The 20,426-nt window shown below is 40.0% G+C and overlaps 1 protein-coding gene across 5 annotated transcripts in view; it reads left to right on the top strand.

The window, feature by feature from the left end:
- Positions 1 to 2,381: 2,381 nt before the first annotated feature.
- The window catches only part of LOC127367160 (CUB and sushi domain-containing protein 3-like), a 214,042-nt gene continuing 195,997 nt past the window's right edge, over positions 2,382 to 20,426 (top strand). For all 5 annotated transcript variants that reach the window (XM_051406777.1, XM_051406776.1, XM_051406774.1 and 2 more), the window contains exons 1-2: positions 2,382 to 3,013; positions 17,665 to 17,887. In XM_051406777.1, the coding sequence (XP_051262737.1) occupies positions 2,833 to 3,013; positions 17,665 to 17,887 (404 nt within the window). In that variant the 5' untranslated portion in view covers positions 2,382 to 2,832. The remainder of the gene's footprint in view (positions 3,014 to 17,664; positions 17,888 to 20,426) is intronic.

Below are 20,426 nucleotides of genomic sequence, written 5' to 3'. Positions count from 1 at the left end.
CCTGAAGGACACGTGTTACATACATAGTCTGACACTTGTATTCACACATGTGCATTCGCTCCCACATACCATACCCATATAAAGTATGCATACTCACATTCACTAACACCTGTCTAAACCTCCCATAAGGCTGCCCCTGGGAAAAACAGGAGACCTTTGGCCATTGTGTAACATTAAACCCATCCCAGGCTTCAGTCCTCATACATGGCCGCTGCTAATCAGAACATGCTGCCCAGATTCACAAGTACAACAGACTGAGTGCCTGAGGGAAAAATAGAGTCAGTACAGTCACTGTAGCTGTCTCACTGGCTGTTTAGTTGGTTGGCTGATTATCTGCCTGGTTAGCTTTTGTTCTTCTCAACGCAGTGGCCAACACATAAAAGTACATTCAACCTGATGTTTGAATGAACATGCCTGCATACACACAGAATGCTCAACCATGCTTGCCACCTGTTTTGAACCGGGTGTGCAAGAGTATATATGTTCAATTTGGCATGCATGAACTGTTGCTACATAGGCACAGACACACACACACACACAAGGATGCACACAAGGAGGACCGGGCAAGAGGCAGTCTGATTGCTCATCAAGCAGCAAGCGAGAGCTGGCGAGAGGCATCAATACAACTGAAGCCCACTCTCCTGGGCCCACCTGTCGATTACAGTGGTAAAGACAAGCTGCCTAGTGCCTCAATCCATTCCCAGCAGCCTCCACTGGGTATGTAGACACCTAAAGAATTCTGATGCCAGGAGGGAATAAGGGACCTTCCACTTCACACTGGCAGATATACGCAATGGTTTGCCTCTGCTGCATAAACCATTGAGATAAACAACTCTTCAGAGAAATGGAGCGAGGATACAAATCTATCGCTCATGTGGTAAGGATTCAGTTTGTAATGGTAGAATGAGATAGATTCATATCAAGCTGTCCACAAAAACATGTCAAATGAGATTTTTACAGAGAGCTACAATACATTTCATTGAGCTTGCAAAGACACAGTAAATACAGAATAAAATGAATTCCTCAAAATACAAAGCCCATAAAGAGCTACGGCTATTTACAGCACACAAATCCCAAATAGCTCTCACAGTATTACAATTATAAATGTGATATTTATCAACATTTGGCCTCCAGAGTTGAATTATGTTTTCTGAATATTTGGCCAGAGGACAACAATCCCATTGCCCTCTGCTGCCTTATAATTAGACAAGATTAGAGCAGGATCAAGCTGTTTTCTCCCATTTATTCTCCGGAGGGAGATAGGGGTGGGAGATTATTCCTGTCTAGCCAACTAACCTTGGACAAAGAACAGAAACATGCAAAAAAGATCATAATCCGGAAAGCAGATTTGTACTTGAATTCCATTTAATTTTCTCAATCTGTTTTCTTTTCTTATACAAACAGTCTTTGTGGTGGGAAATGCTGGCACAAGTCAGTTCCCTTCCTAAAGTGGCCGCAATCACAAGCAGACGCTGTGGTTTAAAGTTTCAGCACCATGGACAGCTCTCATACTGTAAGTTACTGGAAAGCGCCCATTTTGGCTTCTCCTCAAATACAAAGAGAGGCTCGGGGTTAATTTATCAGGTTTCCTTGTGAACCTACCCTCTTGACTTGAAGCTAATAAATCTTGCCAATACTAGGGCACAGAATATTGATTTCTATAGGGATCAAGAATAAAACCCGAAACGCTGTAATTAATTGATTTGAACCTCACCAGATATAGAAGCTCTTCTCAAAGCTGCTGCGCTCAGAAACTTTAATTTGTTGGACTATTCACAAGCTTTACGAATTCAGAGACTATGTTGATGAGGCAAAGCCGTACGTATTAGAATCAACAGCTCCTGAAGAAAGCCTATCTGAATGTGTTACAGACCGGATGATGTTCATTCTCTATGTAATCACGGGCTCTCACTTCACTGCTCCCCCTTTCCTCCCCGTTTCAAAGTACACAGCTCGGCGACTCTTCCAAAGCTAGATGGCAGAAGAGCCCCACTGCAGCTGAGCTGCGCTCTGCTCCGTCATCATCCCATCTTTGCATTGCAAATTGCCCAGTCCCATCACTCCCAATAACGGCTGCGCTCTATCTCCAAAATGAAAATCAGAGTTATGGTGGGATTGCCTACGAGGCGAATTTCTTTCATCAGCTTTCGGGACGGGATGCTGCCTGTCTGAGTCTCACCTAACACCCCCACCCCCGCTCCCCTGCGTCTCTCCCTTCACACACACATAAAGCATATGCTGTCATTAATAAGAGTTCATTTCTTTCTCAGAATTTACATTTTTCCCATAAAGACGTGCCGCCTCCTCCTCCTCCTCCTCCTCCTCCCTTTGCCACCCACACCTCCCCTGTTCTCACTTCACGATTTGTGACCCACACATCATACTTACACAGGACGATCTCTCTCACTGCACCCCCACACCCCTCCCCACCACCAACACCACCACCACCACCACCTTTTCTCTCTCTCATTCTGCGTGGTTCAGTTTCCGATCGATAAAGGCAGCATTCAGATTGTACAGGCTAGGCTCCTCTCCGTCCTCAGCCGGTTTGTAGGCATTAAAAAGGAAAGATGTTGAACAGCAGACGCGAGAGCGCGCCAGCAGAGATGCTCACACTTGATGCCCCTCTTAGCAGAGATGGTTGAGCCCTCGTCCAGGTTGCTGTGGTCCTATCCTAAAATTCAGTCTCGCTCACTTCTCTCCTATCAGCTGACATAGCGCGGCGGGCGGCTCTGCCTGTTTCTCCTCTGAGAAGGGGAAAGGGAACCTACTTCAACCCAACAGAAAGAAAAGAAAGAAATAGGCTCTAGGTTACATGTATTAGTTGTGAACATGAAGGGGATTTACAGAGACGGATACTACGACGGATCTATTGAACTACGGGACATTTTCAACAGGAGATGCGTTAAATGTGGCCGAGGGGACTTTGTTCAAGCAGCCAAGACGATGAGGATTAGGACGGGTTTTGTTTTTTGGAATCTCATCTTTTCACTGATGTTCACTTGTGTGAAAGGTACGAGCCACTGCAGCAATTCTCTCTATTTTCTGATGCGCTTGGTGTGCCCGTGTGTGTGTGTGTGTGTGTGTGTGTGTGTGTGTGTGTGTCTTTACGTGCGTGCGAGAAATCAAAAGCTTTAACGTTACAGACGTGCGCAAAATAGGCTACCACGGTTTACTGGATGGAGTTTTAGGGGTCGCATTTCACCGGTTTTAGCGCTCAATGCAGGCTTTCACTGAGTCTCCCAATAGATATTCTTGCGGTAGCTTCTTCTAATAGCCTACGTGAGCTGCTTTGCTTAGTAGGTTAACTAGTGAATTGTTGAGGCGCAAGTGCATGCACTGCAGATGTCCTATAAGATGTTAAGAGATATTAATTTATTTAGGCTAGAGCTGCCCGCGTTTTCTCTTTTCTGGGTCGAGTTTTCAAGTATTTATGGATGGGATTTTGCGTCAGGCCAGAAATGTTAGTGGAACCATATAGTGGGGGGCTGAGGCAATTAGTAGTGTGGAACCAATTTGTCGACTGGTGTTTATCGGACTTGCCAGTGCAGGCAGGTGTAAGGTGGGCTTGTTAGTATTCCAGTGGCTCTTTCTCACGGTCTGTCCTTTGAATATTCGCTCTAGCTGGTGAGGTAACCGCTGGTTCCATATTTTTTTCTTATACGCATCAACTCGTTTTATTCAGACCAGTAATCATTCAGCACTGCTGAAATTCAACTTTTCTGATGCAGTTTTTTGAATTATATTCATTATATATATATATATACTGACTAGATAAAGCAACACGATTTCTAGACTTTGCAATTAACTGTCTGATCACCTTTGCTTTTCCCCCTCCTTGTTTACCACAGTTATTTGATTCATGGTATTTACATAAAAACTGGAAAAATCAGTCAAAGCAATTGTTGCTCATTTACCTCTCTGCAATCTCCATATAATCATCTGTTGTCCAATGACATTTAAACAACATTTAAAGAAAACCAATAAAAATAAAATCTTGCTTCCTTGCAATGGAAGAGTGTTGATTATAAAAACTGAGCATAAGTGTGTGTGTTTCTGTGTGTGTGTGTGTGTGTGTGTGTGTGTGTGTGTGTGTGTGCGTGTCACATATTTAATATTAGTGTGAAATTCTCACTTCCAACTAACACCAAAGAAAAAAGGTACATCCAGTTCCAAGCCTCAAAATGTTTTTCTTCTCAATTTGTTTCTATGTACGCACATTTGTGTGTATTCAGTGACGTGTGTGCATGGCAAATTATCTGTTGAATGCATGTACTGTATGCATATCTGAGTATGGCCACTCACAGATATCAATTTACATGCAGGTTGTTCACCCTGTGAGTAATTCTCATGTCTGCCTATTGGGGGTGGATGAAATGTGCAGCATGCAGAGTAGCAGCGCCCACCAAGAATGAGCCAAGTAGAGTCGAGCAGAGTTGGGCGCAGGGCTGTTTCATCACCACCCACATTGTGGCAATGTCAAACCTTGAGGCCCCTGCCAATCCTTCTAGTTCTGTTACTTATTAGGAAGCCAGCCAGCCAGGAATTGGGGAAGGAGGGAGGAAAGAAGGAGGAGGAGGCCTTGGTCTTCTTCAGGAAAAGCGCAAAGGAAATAGTGACACAGAGCAAGGTGTGGAGGAAGAACCGTAGAACAGCTGTTGTTCCTCTGCTCTGACAACTGACACAATGTTTGCAGAAGTAAAAAGATCGACTACATTTGGCCTGTGACTCACTTCTCCTGCTAAGATAATGATGAAGCCCTCTATCTAGCAAAGTTTGTACAACACAACTTTGCTAGAGGAGCTTTTTCATATTAGATTATTTTGGAACCAGGATCCTGTGTGTGGGTGGTGCACAGTTTACAAAGTTATCTCAGTCACCTGTCTGATTCTTGGCACTCTTCGGAGTTTAGTGACATGTAGCTACTTAGTTTTGTAATAAATAAAACTGAATAAAAAATAATATAATCTAATTGCAGCGGTCCACTACCAAACAACTGAGGACATCCACTGCAACTGTGTCATCTAATCCTCAGGGAACCTATAAAACTGCTTGACACAAACACAAATTTAGGAAGCTAAATTGCTGGATTTTTCTTTTAAACAGAGTAGTAGACCTAGGCCAAATACAAATTGAATTCTTTTGCACTTATAGTGAGCACTTTGCCGTATCTTCTCTTGAGTACAACATTGCGTTGGCCCTTTTTTCTTATGACAGTCTCACTGCTTCCATTTGTCAGACAACGATCAGTCAACTTCACAATGAGGAAGCGGTCTCAAAGCCGATAGTATCCCATTCTTATGACACATCATTGTGTAAGCAGTGGATAATATCACGTGAGAGAGCATTGGTGATCTCAAACTATAAGTGACGACAATCCAGATTGGAGTCGTGGGTACAGCTTCCTCGATCTGCCTTTTATATCGTTTATTATAAGGATATTTCTCATTGAAACTGATTAATTTTATGTTGCTTTACAGTTACACCTTTATATCCATTTCAAATGGTTCTTGCAAATCAGATAACACTCAAAAATTCTGCTTCCATTGTTTAAGACTTCTTCATACCAGGCAGTCCTAGAAGTCCTGATAAGGAAAAGCAGGAGGGGACCTAATCTTCATGGGAAGTTGAGGGACACCACAGGAGAGGACAAACATAGCACGCAGGCACAAGCCGGTTTCCCGCATTGACATTAGCATGTCAAATGACAGTGAACGATTAATGATAGTGAACAGATTGTTGAAAATTGTCCATCTGTTGTGTCCCACCACTTCTGTTTCTTGTGATTACATTGTATCTTGCAAATGTCCTTCTAGCTTCCACATTTTGTCAAAATGTAGTAGTTGTTGTTATTTTAAAATTTTATAACAGGCAGTTTCTAATTGCTAGTAATCAGGTGGGTTCTGCACAGACAGTAATCTGGCCACTGAGCCCTTGATGAAGACTTTCTCTCAATGTGATTATGTAAACAGGCTGGAAAGGCTGCTGGGGCTAATCAGGATTACAATTTGTCTGTGTAATTATACACTATCTACAGGGAATTTGGGGCATTATCCCACTGCCCCTCAGGTTCTTGATCTCCACAACAGCTGAAGAAGAAGAGCAGAAGTGTGAGAAAAAACAGGACAGCCTCCAGAAGAATCACCTGGAACTGGAAGGAACAGTATATCATTTTCCAGGATACAGGAACTTGGACTAGTAACAATTTTACTCCATGGATTCCTGATGCCTCTTTTAGTGCTGACATCCCACTGGATAGCCTTAGCAGTGTACCAAAGTACTACTCAGCTCACCCACTGGCCTCTCGCCCATGGCTTGAGGCCTGGGCCAGGCTCTTAGATGTTGCTGACAGGTCCCGGCGAAGGTTGGATATAGTTTGCTGGTTCTGATTAAGTCAGTTCTTCTCAGGTATCAGTTTTAATATAAGCAGTACTCTTGGGGGAGAGGGATTGGCAATATCTTGTCTTCAGGAAGAAAAATAGCTCACCGTTTGTTGAGATTAAATGTAATAGGCTGAGGAGAGGCTGCTTCCAGAGTCAAGGCTACAGATTCAGGTGGACTGCCTGCTGCACCTCAGGTGCCGTTTTCAGAGGGGATTAAACTCTGATAACTGTCTGGAGGCATATTCGCTGATAAAAATGTATGCATTTATTGGGCCTTCTCCATACAGTGGTTCAGAAATTTGCAATCACATTGTCGGGGTATATTTATGCAAAAACTGTTTACTAACAGAGGGAATGTAAATACAACAAAGCATTTATTTTAAGTGAGATGTAAATAATAAACCAGTAACTACACTACACATCTGCATAGAATAAATAAAATGTTCATTGAAGCAAAAAATAAAAAATAAAATACACACAACTGGATAGTCTTTCATTAATGTTGTTAAGAACTGAATCCACAGTACACTATATTTCCAGCATATTCACTTTATAACCTGTGACCATGGCATACGTAACTCCGTGAATATTCCTTGGCATTGACGGCCGCTGCTGTTGTTTGTGTTTCTGGCTGTCGACTGGATTTTTGATATGTGACAGGAGAGCAGGCAAAGGCGAAGCATGGTCAGGGAAACAAAGTGTGGCGATGTGACGGTAATTGAGGAGGTCGACTGCTTAGTGGGATTGCTGTGACTCCACAGCATATTTCAACAGCAATTAAACTGATAGGTGAGGATACCTGTTTAGACTCTTAACTACGCTGCTTTGCTATCAATGTTGAGGACTGACGCTAGGGATTTCATATTCCATCTAGTTAGAAATAGACCTGGACAGCTAGACCTTACGGTCTCAGTTGCCTGTGAGATGCTCTCAGGTCAGCAGCTTAGGAAATTATTGATTTCTTCATGAAATTATACATTGCTGGTAATTTAACTTTTATTTCAAAGTTGTTGTTTTTTTTTATGTTTTTAGCCTGTTATGTAAGGGAAAAAAGTAGCTAAAATATGTTCTGTGTATATCAGTGTATTTTCAACATGTGAGAAAACACATTAAGGTTTCTGCTGAATCATTGATTCACTTATCATCTGATTTTAGGCTTCCATGCTGTGGTCATTGGCCTTTGGTCCTGGCCTGTGTTGCTGCATTTATTAAAGCACTTATTCATCCATCATTGTCCATTCTCTGTTTAAAACCAGATCTGATTTTGGTCATAATCAAGGATGTGCAGTGTCACTGATGCGAAGAGGCTGAACCCAAGCCCAGCCAATATCATCGAATTGCACTGGCAGCAGTTTTAGACTTGCAGTTCCAGTCCAACCTGTGGAGTCTGAAAGCAATGACAGTAGCAGCAGGTTAGAACTGACAAGGAAATAGACAAAGAAAGTAATAGCTTCTTTATTGTGACACCTACAGACAATGAGTGCGACAACTGTAGTGCTTTTTGGTGCCTTTTAATATCTGCTCTGTGTGTGTATGTTTTTTTTTTTTTTTACAAAACAAGCATATTTTCTACTGAACTCCAGGAACAGTATAGTTCACATTGCTTCTGTGTGTTTCTTCTAATTGATTAGTCAATCATCAGAAAATTAATTAGCAATTACTTTGATAATCGCTTTAATTATTTCTCAAGAAAAAAATGCCAAACATCTGCTGGTTCCAGCTTCTCAAATATGAGGATTTGAAGCTTTTCTTTGGACAGTTAGTTGAATAAAACAAGACAAACAACATATTTGAAGACATGGGCTGTGGGAAATCAATTTTCACAATTCTATAGACAAAACGATTAATCAATAATGAAAACAGTCTGTAGTTCATCCCTAACTTGAGTCTTATTAAAATTATTATCTGTCTACAATATAATTGCATATATTGTATATAATTGTTATTTTTGCTACTTAATACTTTACCTGGATTTTATGATGGTCTGCTAGCTGACAAACCCAAATGTTAAGAACAGGTTATGGATGTTTAGAAAGGGAAAAACATTTCAATGTTTTACAGCCACAAACTGTAACAATTGTATATGATTGTATGTGATTTAATTATTGTGATTATTATTTATTTATTTATGTTATCTAGGTTGTACAAATCTTTAATGGGAAACCAACAAAACACAAACACAAAAAGCAAAAAAAAAACTGCAGTTGTAACTCTCCAGGAGGTGCAGCTATTACTTTCTTTACCTGTAGGTGGGGAGATCAACATGTCTATACATCCACAGAGCTAAACTCCTGCCACCATTACTTTTCTTTCCTACAGGTGGTGAAGATAGAATTGCTCTAACAATTTCTGAAAAATCTGCAGCCAGCGAAATGTTAATAAAGTGTTGTGATTGAGTTTGAAGTGAGTTCCAATGAGGCGCTTTGTATCTAAAAACATGCCCGTGAACAGGCTGTTAACTGAAAGAAGGTGTTTACTTGGAAAGTGAAAATCAGTCGAGTATTTTTTCAGCCTCAGTGGTTGTCTCTAGATAGAAAAAGACAGATTATTGTTCTGTGCTTTCTTCCTTTTCCTTTTTTGGGGAAAGTGAAGAGTTGATGTTTGTTTGTTTGGAAGATTGGAGGCTAGAAAGACAGGCGTCCTATTAGATGTGTTGCTGGCTCACAGTTTTGTGTTGTACAGCAGCTCTCACAGTGGTGGCCTGGCATCAGGTGCAATATGGCTCAGTAGCACTTTGAGGAGGTATTGGTGTCTAGCCATGAAATACTGTATCTGCTGGGAAGTAGCTAAAGTACCAGCAGCCCGCAGATGTCGAGAAACAGTTATTATACTTGGCTCCGTAGACACACAATGTCTGTTATTTCCTTGTTGCAAATGGTGTGTGTTTGGTGTATGTACTTGTGCACGTGCCAGCTGTGTTTCAGTGTGGCAGTGTATTTGATTTTAGTATTTTTCACCTCAGTGGTTGGCAATTTAAAACCACCGAACAGAATATTTCAGAGCCCTTTTCCAAATTGCAGTGACACACTCATGAGGTAATAGTCATTCTCTAGAAAGCCTCTTTTCTGTTTCTGTTGTATGGAGGCCATTTCCCTTTCATCAAGCATGCAGGCAAGCATGGTGAGGGGCTGCGATTATGCACATTCTATCAGTATGAATTGTGAAGGTGCAGCACAGCCATGCAGATACAATCCTTCTCTTTGGGGACATCAATTTAAGATTTTTGTCTACTAAGGTTGCTGCCTAGACCCTAGCAGTCATCATTGTTTTATTCCTGGTTGTGCTGATGAAAAATAATTTTCTCTTCCATCCACATTTTATGTTTGTAGCTCAGAGTACAGCTTGTCATTGATCTAGAGAAAAGTGCTTGGATTTCTAAAAACAAAATTACCACTAAATATAACTCCTAAGTGCTGCAGCAGCTCTGATTTGATACGGTGCAGACCCTGAAGATTCATGATCTGAAAGGTGTGACAGCAGACAGGCAGCAAAGGGTTTATTGTTTTTTTTCTCTGCCTAGTTTCCTCTTATCAATGGTTTTGGTCAATGTTCAGCATAATCCATCATTTTAATTTCCTTTGCTTTTCCTGTACTTTAGTAGTTCCAATACTCACCACTAAAAGGGAGTGTTTATAACTGTTTCTCTTTGTTGTGTTTTGTGAGGTGTGTTGATACGTTGCAGCGAATGTAGTCTACCAGGATGTTTGCTGACCTTTGTCTTGCTTGGTAAGGGCTCTATCTTTCCAGTCAGTGCTCTGTAACCAAGCCCCGCTGATGGATATCTCTATATTGGCTGACTCACCTTTAAGGTCAGGTGCAAATCAATGCAGGTTTTTTTGTACTTCAGCTTTGATTGCTAGGAGTGGTGCTGTGGCCTCTCCCTCTGTTTGTGATTGGCCATCATCATGAACAATGATGAAATGCCATCCGGAAGAAGAAGTGTCCTTGACTGAGCATACACTACAGTCAATCGCGAGGAAATGTGCGTTTCAAGCTGAGGGAGAAAATAATACATGCCAAAAATAAGTCAAGAAGAGGAGCTTTAAAGCGCATAGCTCAGTAGGCTTGTGGATGCTGGGCTTGTTTGAAGAAAGATACTGTGATGTATGAAGGGTGAAGGCAAAATACTTCTCATGCATAGATCGACTCGTGATCCAAGTGGTGTTCAAAGCAAGGCTCATTTCTCTCTAAAAGACTGAAATTGTGCTTTTTTAAAAGTATTTCTTAGTGATTCATGTAATCAGTTTTGACCACATTGCTGTGACTACACACTGCATGAGAATTTGCATACAGTTGATAGTTGATAAGCTAAATCATTCTGCAGTCACTATTAATTAAGCATACAGTATATTTATAAATAAGTATATATATTACTTTTTCTATAGTACATTTCCGCAAATATATCTATATGACTCAGAGAAAAAGGCGTAAGGGCATATTATGGTCTGTATTTCAACTTACACTGTTGCTGTCAGAGATTCTTAATCACTCTTATTAGAAGTCTGCGTTTATTTTGAAGACTTTGTTGGGGACTCAGCTGAAGGCTCTACTTATCTTTTGAAAAAGAAACTACCTGGTGCATTTGCTGTTTAAATAGCAGGCACAGATTAAATAGGCACAAATAATCCTAAAAGTAGCTTAAATACAGTACTAATAATGTAAATTACACAAAATAACTTCATTAATGATTCCATTGTGCAGTAGGAAAGCACTCAGTGAGGAGGTTTTTAAATAGAAGTGTAATTGGCCTTGAAACATAAACATCTCATCAGTGTGTTAGAGCTCAGAGACAAAAGGAACGAGTCCACCTCTACTTCCTTTGGTTTCCAAGCTTTTATTATTTTTTTTAAGTTTAAATATTCAGGTGTGTCTGATAATGCAGACGCTCAGGAGGTAAAGCATGTTGGCCATTAGTCTATGGTGGCTCAATCCCTGTAAACTTGTTGAAGCATCTGCCAAATGACTAATGTAATGTAATTATACGTTTCTACACTGTAGACTTTTCAAAGTGGAGTCCCTTAACAGCGTCTAGTAGACCTAGCCTTAATGTCCTTACAAAGACAAGTGCAGCTGATGTCCTCTCACTGCTTTGTTTGTCCACGCATCACAGTGATGTTTCTTCTGAAGAACCCATGAACAAACAGTCTTTGATATATAATGCATCAGTGGTGTTGCTTTCCAGATGGTTACTCTTCACAACTAACTGAATTTTGAAATCTATGGTTTAAAAAAAAAAGTCACTTTGAGGAACATATGTACTGTTGCTCCATTAATGCATGAAGTTAACACTGAATGGTGCCAAAGGAGGGCGCTAGAACATTTCTCTAATTGCCAGTACATTGAATGCCATTAATCAAGGAACAAAAAAATTTAATTTCAATATTACTCTGATTGCTTTCTAAACTACAGGATTTTGTTAGATTAGATAAACTTTATTGTCTCATAGGAATAACAGTTTTGCACACACAGGCTGCCACATAAACTGGGGATAATAGACAGTCGATAATAGACAAATACAGCACAATAGATGGCAGATACATTCAGCACACTTTAAGGACAATGTAGCAAATGGCAAACAATACATTTGCCTAACTAAATGCTGCAGTCTTCCATCAGAATTCAACAGATTTACTGCCGTGGAAGAAAAAGAGTTTGTCTTGCAGTTAAATCTGTCCTGTGGGATCCTGAAGCAACTACCTGAAAGGAGCAGGTCAAACTGTGACTGTTTATTTTCCAAGCCTGTTTAATGATAGTCTGCTCAAAAATAGTCAATTGGGACGGGCAATCTCTCATACCCATCAGCAATCATCCATTATACAATGATATGTTTGTCACTCAGAATAATTTGGAAGGCAGTACATGACTCCTCCTTCCCTCTGCCTGCTGCACATAATCATTTCTCTTTATGGCCCGACCACAACTCTGCATTAATGGTCGAAGACAACATATTGGCAGCTTACTTGTTTAGAGGGCACCTATCCCTTCAAACTCTAGCGGACCATGTACCGGAAAGCCAAACTGTCTCTCATTTTCTTCCATGCTTAAAGTAAACAGTAAATACCCTATTTAGCCTGCAACAAATTCTATAATAGGATACCCGCTATGATGCATAATGTATTTTTTTAAAATCAATCTTATTTGCCATCCACACAGGGAACCGTACTGTGGTTCATTAACTGCTTCAGTCGGCCCAAAATCTCTGTATTCACAAAGAAGAGAGAATCTCATTCAGTAGTCTTGTTTCACACTTCACATTAGCGAGAGGCTCTGCCAGGCCAACAACACATATAAATATGCATGTACTCACAGGTAAACACGCTCATACAATTCAAACTGACAAAGCGACAAACACCTTCAGAAGTCTCATCGGTGTAGGAGACAACTGCGATTTTCCTGTCTGTGTTTTGCTCAGCGAGTATAACAATCATTTATAAGCATCAAAGGTGTGGTGCAGTGAAAAGGTGGTATTTGTGTGTATATATCCAAAAGGCCAGGGGTAAATGTAACTATTTGAGGAACAGCTGGGACCGTTCTTGTGCTGTCTGTCATCTAGCCTGGCTGCCTGCTGAAGCCCCTGTTTGTGCCAGACTTGTGCGTTATGATACTAATTCATATTTCTGAACTGCATTTTCCCCACTGTGCAATCACAGCATGCTGTTAATTTGGTTTCTCATCACAATTTATGGTGGTTGTTGCAGCGTGGCTCTTACATGGGGTCGGAGAAAACCCTGGGGAGTGCGTCTTACAATTGAAGTGATGGTGGAGGTCAGAACCGGCTACTAGGCAGTGACAGTGGAATTCAAGGAAGACATACTGTAGATGTAGGTGGTGAATGGATTTAATGTCCTCTCTCCTGTACAAGAGTACAAGACATGTTGTCACATTTTCCTTTGAAGTACCGAGATGAATGTTTACAATGTTCTTTTTATAGATACAGCATTTATGGAGATGGTAGTGCTTAACATATTACAAGCTTACATGAAAACCACCATTGAAAAGGGGGATTCTAATTCATAATGGATAGCTTATAGAAAAAAATGGAAAGACAAGGAGGGCAATTGGGGGGGGGGTGAAGGGTAACGAATATGAGAGGCAGAGTTGCAGAGCAGGGAGGGAGAGAGGGATAAAGAAAGGGAGGGAACATTTGGCTGAAGAGGCAGTGAATGAAAAAGGTGAGTGAGACGAAGAGAGGACGAGAAAAGGAAGAGGCGAGGGAGTTGCAGGGATAATAAAGGATGAAAGGAATACATAGATCTGAGAAGTAGAAAGAGGCAAATAGAGAGAAGCGGAAATAGGAACATAAATATCTTGGCAATGAGCATCTGTTCCGTCATCTTCAGGACATCAGAACAATCAGCCACGCAAACAATGCAGAGCAGTTCACACACAACATTACTCTGAATGTTTGCTACAACAGCCATCTAATGCTTGACAAATTGTGAAATGTTTCAGGGACTAATAGAGCCCCTGTCCTTGCTGTAGTTCTAAACTCTGGGTGATAAAAGACAGACTCAAATTAAAGCAATAATACTTGAGTTGAAATGAGTTGTGTGGGTCTTTTTGTGGCCGAGCCCAACACAAGGTTTAAGGGCTTCTCTCTGTGCTCTGTAGGATTGCAAGGATTGCTTCAGGTTTATGTTATCCTACAGCGGTTGCATTTACAAAATTGTGTGGTAATCTCACCGCAACTCAAGTCTAGTTTACTTGACTTGCACTCATGGTTATGTAGCAGGGATTAAAACTGCAAGTCTCTGGCTTCATGTATATTTTACTTGGCAGTTTTAACAGCAGCACGCACATCAAGTCAAAAGAAGTGTTAGAAGTAAACTTTCCTTCGTAGTTTTTAGTATAGCCATATTCCATAAAATCAGGCATCTCACAAGAAACTGATTTTAAAAAATAATGCTCAAAAAATCAAAGCAACAGGAAGCAAAGAGCTCTCCTTATTTTTAATTGTTAGTCCCAAAACACTGAATCCTATATTTCCCATAATGCAACCAAATAGCATATGTCATAAGAACCCCACTGCCTCCTAAAAGGCCTCTTCTTTAAAACCCCACAGCTCCAGTAAGTAACACAGACTTCAGGTTTTTATTTTCACACACTGGAAACTCCCTCCAGGCCCTAAAAAGGTTGCACTTTCCCTTTAAATAACCCTATGTTTTACATATTACAAAAGTTAACAAAATATGTTTTTGTTTCTCCCACTTTTACTGTTGGATATTTAGTACAATTGAATCCTCTTAGGTTACACTAAAATTAAATATTGGACAAATGTATTCATAATTATGTTCATAAAAATGGAAGTGGTGACTTCCTAAGATTAATAATTTTTTAACAAAAATAGTTGTTATGCATTTCCGCCCTCATAATTTTCTGATTCTCCTGCTTTTTAATGAAGTGAATTAAATCTAAACTGTAACTACAACAACAACTGCAGGTGGGCTCACCGTCAGTAATGGACATGTCCTCCTCAAAATTATTTTTCAAGACCATTTTAAATATTCAGTGTGGGTGTGGATCATTCTGTGTTGCCTTCAAGTGCTCTTCATTAGCTCTAACTTTTCTTTTAAACTGTTCTGCATTCACCGGGGATTTTAATTTGCTTTTAGTTTGAAACACAAGCAAATTGTAGCTGTAAGGAAAATATGTTGGTTGTTTTCTTGGTGGCAACTTTTTAAAAAAGAAAGTAATGTGGATGAGGCATCTAACAGAAAGGCCCTATTTTGGTTTATTGAGTTCAAGAATGTATGGAAGTAAATGATCAGTAATAGACAGAAACATGCAACATGTTCAAACCACCAATAAATAGGACATATCACAGGAGTTGTTGGTCAAACATGCTGTCAAACTGGGATTATTCACTTGTCATCAAAAATCCACCACAGTCATACTCACAAATTTGTTGGATCAGAGAAGATGGCTGTCCTGGTAATTAGGATATTCCCGAGAGCACTTGAAGGCAGTGATAATGCACCGTGTCACAGGTTGGATCATGTTGACCCTGTAGGTGGCGCATCAGTGCAGCAAATTTGCCATGATTACCCTGTTTGCTCAATGGTGGCGGAAATAATTTCAACTTAGACATGCGACAAACCTTGGCAGGAATTTTTACCCACTGAGGGAGCAGAGCAGCAGCTCATCATCAGACACAACATCATAAACCTGTATGGGCCTAATATTTACTGTATCTATAACTATATCTATAAACAGGTCAGGCCACTTGATCACTGGATACAGGAAGAGTGAATTGGTCTAGGGGGGCAGGTCAGTTATCTGTACAACGGGTGGAGATATACTGTACTGTCAGGGACCCCTGTGAGTATAATATCCTGAAGGTGTTGCAAGATGTAAAGATTGTGGAGAAATGTTCCAGAGGATTATCATGTTTGTGATAACAGAGTTGTTTTTTGGGAAATATAAACAGCTGCCAGGCTTTGTCCAAAAATAATGAAACAGCTTGACAAGAGTGAAATTAATTGTCAGTTGGTCCCAGAGTTTAACATTTTGACTGTCATGCTCACATCCGTTTATAAAACGGCGTACATATTATTGGAGGAAATTACTAATGTTTGTTCAGTTAGAGGACATTTGAGTTGCTTAGCTGCCAAGTGTTTTGCTTTCTTCCCATACTGCAGTGCGTGTGTACGGCTAATACTATGCAAAACATCCTTTACCTATCGAGTGTGAAAAGCTAATTACACTAGGAGTAAATTGTGGGGAGTAAACCATGAATCTTAATTAAGTTCGCATTTCATTAGACTACAAGATAGCCTCAAATAAAATAGCACTCTTTCTTTTCTTTGACACAGTGTGTGTATGAGAACATATTCATACATTGTTTATGTAAGTGTGGGTGTAAACTGGATATGGAAGTGTGGAAGAACACTGTATTGGTAATGTGTACTGTGAATGTCTGTAAATGAGTGACACAGATTATGTTTGTATGTGTGTTTAAGTACCTGTGGCACATTTGCTCATTTACACAAACAACCACGAAGGTTAGCCAAGCAATCACATTATTGTAGTTTTGACAATGATGGTATAATGCTTAACCTAATATGTCAAGGGTATTGATTTCCAGCAAGCCAGTGCAACAAGGTGCAAAGATATATCTTGTGTGGGCTGTGAAACAGAGCGTTAAGGGCTTGTGGCACCAAATTGGAAGACCTTGCTTGTTGCTTGTGTCTGGGGATTTCTAACCCAATGTAAAGAAGTGGGCAGTAATGATACATCACAAGCTTTTTGTTCGATATAACATTGAAAAACATCACTGTAGTCCTCAATTATGTATTTTTCTTCCATTATTACAGCACTAGGTGCTTATTATTTTTTTTATTTGAAGGGGAACTGAAAACATAAATGGAAAACAAGATACTTGGCTCTTATTCAGCTGGGTGCCAGATTTTCCTCACAGCTTCTGCCAACTGAGAACAGTGTGGCTTTTTCAAACAATTTGTTCTCAGTTGACTAAATATTGCACCTGACCTTTAAAGCTTAGGGTGGTTAATGTTGGCGAAACTAGCATGAGATGGCTAGATTTTGAAAGCATTCACCCAAATAAATCCCACCCCTTCTCTTCAGGTCTCCCTCCAAAGCCACTCCCCCCAACACACATTAACATGCAGTGCCTGACTACTGCTGGAGTCCACAAGAGAGTGTTAGGGAGAGGAGCACCAACTACCTTGTGTCTCATTCATATGTAGCTCTACATACTGCATAGTTGAAGAAAATAACCAATTCCCCCCAAAACAAAACAAACCAGACCTGTCCCTCAGTTCTTGCCATTGTTTAAAAGTCCCACCAATGGTGACTGGTCTGGTTTTGACCTATTACTTTACCAAAACGTTTTGTTTATAGCATTTTCTACTTCTGTGCTCATTTTCCTGCTTTGTTTAGCAGTGCAAACAGTTGTAGGTACTATGAATTTTGACTGGTCCTTCTCTGCAATTCTTGTACGACTAGCTCGGTAGCTTTAGCAATATCTGCCTGGCCAGCTTGTGGAAAACTCATGTGCAATGAGTGCAGGGTCCAAATGAAATGATTGGCTGGACTTATTACAGACCTCTGACTGCTACAGATACCGATTTTTCTTTTTTTTTCAGAGAATGTAAAGAAAAAATGTCAACAAATATAACAAAAATACTTCTGAACATCACCTACCCCAGCTTTAAGGGGTGCATACAGTTGTTAAGCAAAATTAAGAATGTAGGATTTTTGCAATTTACTTTTTTTTTTCTATGTGCATTTGATAATAACTTTGTGTTTCCTTTCTTTTCAGGTTTTATCCATACTTGCGGAGGCACTTTAAAAGGGAGAAATGGGACAATAGAAAGCCCCGGGTTTCCATACGGATATCCAAATGGAGCGAACTGTACCTGGGTGATTGTTGCCGAGGAGGGGAACAGGATTCATATAGTTTTTCAATCTTTCGCTGTGGAGGAGGAATATGACTTTTTATCTTTGTACGACGGGCATCCTCACCCGGCCAACTTCAGGACGAGGTAAGGAAGCGGCCCTGAAGCCATGCACCTTGAAGGCAGTGTTTGAAGGCTGGCAGGCAGGGACAGAAAAGTAAGAGGGAGAAAAGCCTTCCATGATTACTGCTGACGGAAAAGTTCATGTTTAATGTACATATGACAAAGACTGCTGTCAGGGAGGTGTCAGTCATGTCAGCAGTAGTGTGTGTGGATTGTAGAGTCTGCTCTCTCTTGACACGGTTTTGTGCAGTGTTGAAATGCCATCACAAAACTGTAAAAGATTCAAATTTGGATTTTACATGTGAAAAATTAATTTAGACTTCAAATGTAACATATTAGAAGTATGTGTGAAATATTATTAATAAGGACAGTTATTTCTTATCAGCAGTAAAATAAAAGATAACAGTGTGGGATTCAGTTCAAGCACAAGGTACAGGACAAAAAAGTCAGAGAAAAACAATTTATTTCATTCACAGCAAAGAAACCCATCAACCTGTAAGCTCTAAGCAGAATCCCAAGCCTTTATTTCTGAATGAGCATGCTGCGCTGGCTTCAGTGATGCATGGGTCAGCTCAGTAGCCACTATCCTTTATTCAGATGCTTCACTGGAGGATTCAGAGGTAGAGAAAAACATGAAAATCAAACACAAAGATTTGTCCTTGTTTACTTTAGTCACTGAACAGGCAAACAACTGTTTACTCTGTGTGCTTTCTGCATTCTCACTAAAGCCTGAGGTTTGACTGGTGTGGGAAGGTTTTTCTATGATTCATTTTTAGAATTATATGGCACTCCCCTGTGTTTGATTTTGACTGTAAATTCAGTATCGTATTAAGTATTGTTCAATATTTTATAAAGAAAAATTGATGGTGAGATGACAGTCTTTCATTTTTGAAGTGGAGGCTCATTGTACTGAACAGACATGTAAGCTATCATTAGGGATGGACATAAGACGCTGCTCCCAGTGCATGGATAGACACATAAATACAGAAGGGTAAGGTTTAAATACAGACAGTTTCAGTAAGAGAACACCATTATTGAGGGATATCGTGAGACATACACTGCTCAAGCATTTTGATTAATAAATGATTTGATTCTTCTTCTTTTGATTATTTACACTATTACTGACACAAGCTCAATCAAACCTTGCAAACTGGTTCAATTGTATAGGCCATAAGCCAATCGTCATTGACTTGCCTGTTGTAAAAAATCCTTAAATATATAAATCTTTTGGCCACATTATATGTCTGATTCAGAAAGTGTCCGTACTGCAGCATTCTCAGGATGTTATGTTTCCTGCCTTCTCAAATGAATCACACTTTACAGAATCATTTTGTGTTTGGATTTCAAAGGAAAAAGCCACAAAGGTTTCACATTTTCCTTGTCAAACCAAATTGCTCAAAATAAACCCATTCTTTATAGATAAGTGTGCTGTGTATTATGAAAAGATTATCTCTCGTCTGAGCTGGTAGAGGAATGAGGATACACACATCAGCTTTTAAACCTGTCACAAGCTTTTTTTTCTTCTAAAGGACATCTTAGTGTCTGATTATCTACTTTTATTCACAAGCATGCTCCATCAGAGGTGAGAGTGGGGTCCAGCATTTCTCCGTGAAACACTCAAAAAGACAGTGCCAAAATTATATCTCCAGGCCCATTTATGGTTCTCAACGTCCGTGGAAGTGGATCGAGGTCACATGCTAATACAATGGAGGATGTATAGCAAAGAGTGGCAATGACGGGGAATAATTCAAAAGCTGAATCATTGTTGATACTTCAGCAGCTGAATCACTTTAGATACTTAAAAGATTATGTTGCATAATACTGTTTCAAGGTCAGGCTTGTGAGAGGTTTGCCACCATGCTGACTACACGTCACTTAATGATCTCACATATATAACTCTTGCCACAAATATAGTTAGCCTCAACTTCTAACGCTGTGTGCCAATGAGCAATTATAGAGCAAATCCTGACATTGCCATGACTTTACTTTCATACTGTACTCTCTAGAAGCTTGTTAAAGTATTGACAGTCTTTGCTTTTTTGCCTGTTGCTGTACCAGTGCAGTCATTGTTTATTTAAGTACCTTAAATTGAGCCAAGCTGAAATATTCTGTGTTGTAATTGAACCACAACACATTGGCTCAAACCCTGTGTTATAAACAGAGGCCATTGTCAGTAATTTGAGTTTAATGCCAATATAATGGCACTAGATCACCATCATCAAGTTATGTCATATGTCACGTGTTGCTTCCATAAAAATATTGGTTGTTAAGTATAACTAGTGTTGTCACAATGCCAGAATCTTTACTTCAGCGCCAATGATATCTTTCAAATTGAGGGATACGTTTAATCTGTGTACAATTTTGACAAATTTGCTCATTCACAAGCCATGAAACAGTGTGTATTTATGCAGTAGGTGTGTATCACCATTAGTATCAGCTGCAGAATATATTCATAATTATGGTTTGCAAGTGTTCAAAAAAGAGTGAGCAAAAGAGACAACCCATTCATGAAGAAGGAAATGTACTCCTTGAAGTCCCCATACTACATTAAAGATTAAATGCC

The sequence above is a fragment of the Dicentrarchus labrax genome, unplaced genomic scaffold, assembly GCF_905237075.1.
Source record: "Dicentrarchus labrax unplaced genomic scaffold, dlabrax2021, whole genome shotgun sequence".
Classification (NCBI taxonomy): Eukaryota; Metazoa; Chordata; class Actinopteri; family Moronidae; genus Dicentrarchus; species Dicentrarchus labrax.
Note: the sequence above shows the minus strand (reverse complement) of the source record. Positions and strands in the feature narration are given on the sequence as shown.